This window comes from Chaetura pelagica, unplaced genomic scaffold (genome assembly GCF_000747805.2).
Source record: "Chaetura pelagica isolate M959 unplaced genomic scaffold, ChaPel_1.0 scaffold755, whole genome shotgun sequence".
Lineage (NCBI taxonomy): Eukaryota > Metazoa > Chordata > Aves > Apodiformes > Apodidae > Chaetura > Chaetura pelagica.
In genome coordinates this window covers 33443-34630 of record NW_009953189.1, presented here as the reverse complement: position 1 = coordinate 34630, position 1188 = coordinate 33443, and the positions used below count along the sequence as shown (strand labels likewise).

At 63.0% G+C, this 1188-nt stretch overlaps 1 protein-coding gene across 1 annotated transcript in view; it reads left to right on the top strand.

The window, feature by feature from the left end:
• Positions 1 to 22: 22 nt before the first annotated feature.
• RBM15 (RNA binding motif protein 15) overlaps positions 23 to 1188 on the top strand; it is a gene marked incomplete at its 5' end in the record, with an annotated part of 1838 nt that continues 672 nt past the window's right edge. Inside the window, one exon of the mRNA XM_009997352.1 lies at positions 23 to 1173. Coding sequence (XP_009995654.1) covers positions 23 to 1173 — 1151 coding nt within the window. The remainder of the gene's footprint in view (positions 1174 to 1188) is intronic.

The following is a 1188-nucleotide window of genomic DNA, read 5'->3' as shown; positions in this document are numbered from 1 at the left end:
TGGAGGAGGTGGAGCTGCTGGAAGCACCGGGGAGGAGGAGATCAGCCCCGAGGATGATCAGAGAGCCAACAGGACCCTGTTCCTGGGGAACCTGGACATCACGGTCAGCGAGTCCGACCTGCGACGGGCTTTCGACCGGTTTGGGGTGATCACTGAGGTGGACATCAAAAGGCCTGGGAGGGGACAGACCAGCACCTATGGGTTTCTTAAGTTTGAAAATCTGGACATGGCTCACCGGGCCAAACTGGCCATGTCAGGAAAGGTGCTTCTAAGGAACCCCATCAAGATCGGGTATGGGAAAGCCACCCCCACCACCCGGCTGTGGGTGGGGGGCCTGGGGCCCTGGGTGCCCCTGGCTGCCCTGGCCAGGGAGTTTGATCGGTTTGGCACCATCCGCACCATCGATTACAGGAAAGGGGATTCCTGGGCCTATATCCAGTACGAGAGCCTGGATGCAGCCCAGGCTGCCTGTACCCACATGCGTGGGTTCCCCCTGGGGGGGCCGGATCGGCGCCTCCGCGTGGACTTTGCCGACACGGAGCATCGGTACCAGCAGCCCTACCTGCAGCCTCTGCCCTTGCCACCTCCTGCTCATTACGAGCTGGTGGCGGAGGCTGCTGCTTTTGGGGCTCACCGGGGAGCCCCCCCTGACCCACTTCGGGGGGCCCGGGACAGGACGCCACCCTTGCTCTATAGAGACCACAACAGAGACCTTTATCCCGAGGCGGAGTGGGTTCCCCCCCCACCCCCTGTCCGGGATAGGAGTAATCGTGCAGCTGCCTACGACCCACTGGAAAGCCTGGAACGCCGTCGGGACGGTTGGTCCTTGGAAAGGGACCGAGGGGAGAGGGAATTGGGCAGTAGCAGTAGGGATCAGCCTAGGAAAAGGAGGCTGGTGGAGGATGGAGGCCGGCACTTGGAGCGCTCTCCGGACAGCGAGCGCTCCTCTTCCTCGCGGAAGCGCCACTGTTTGACCACGACCTCTCCCCCCGACCGCAGCCCCGAGCTCCTGGGAGGGAGGGAACGTTACAGCAGCGACCCCGAACGTTCCTCCTCTCGTTTGCTCTTGTTGGAGAGACCTTCTCCTGTCCGGGAATCTCGTAGGGGGAGCCTGGAAAGGGGACAGAACGAGAAGCGCGACCGCAAGAATTCCGTTGAGCGGGAGCGGCAACATCGCGCGGTGGAGGC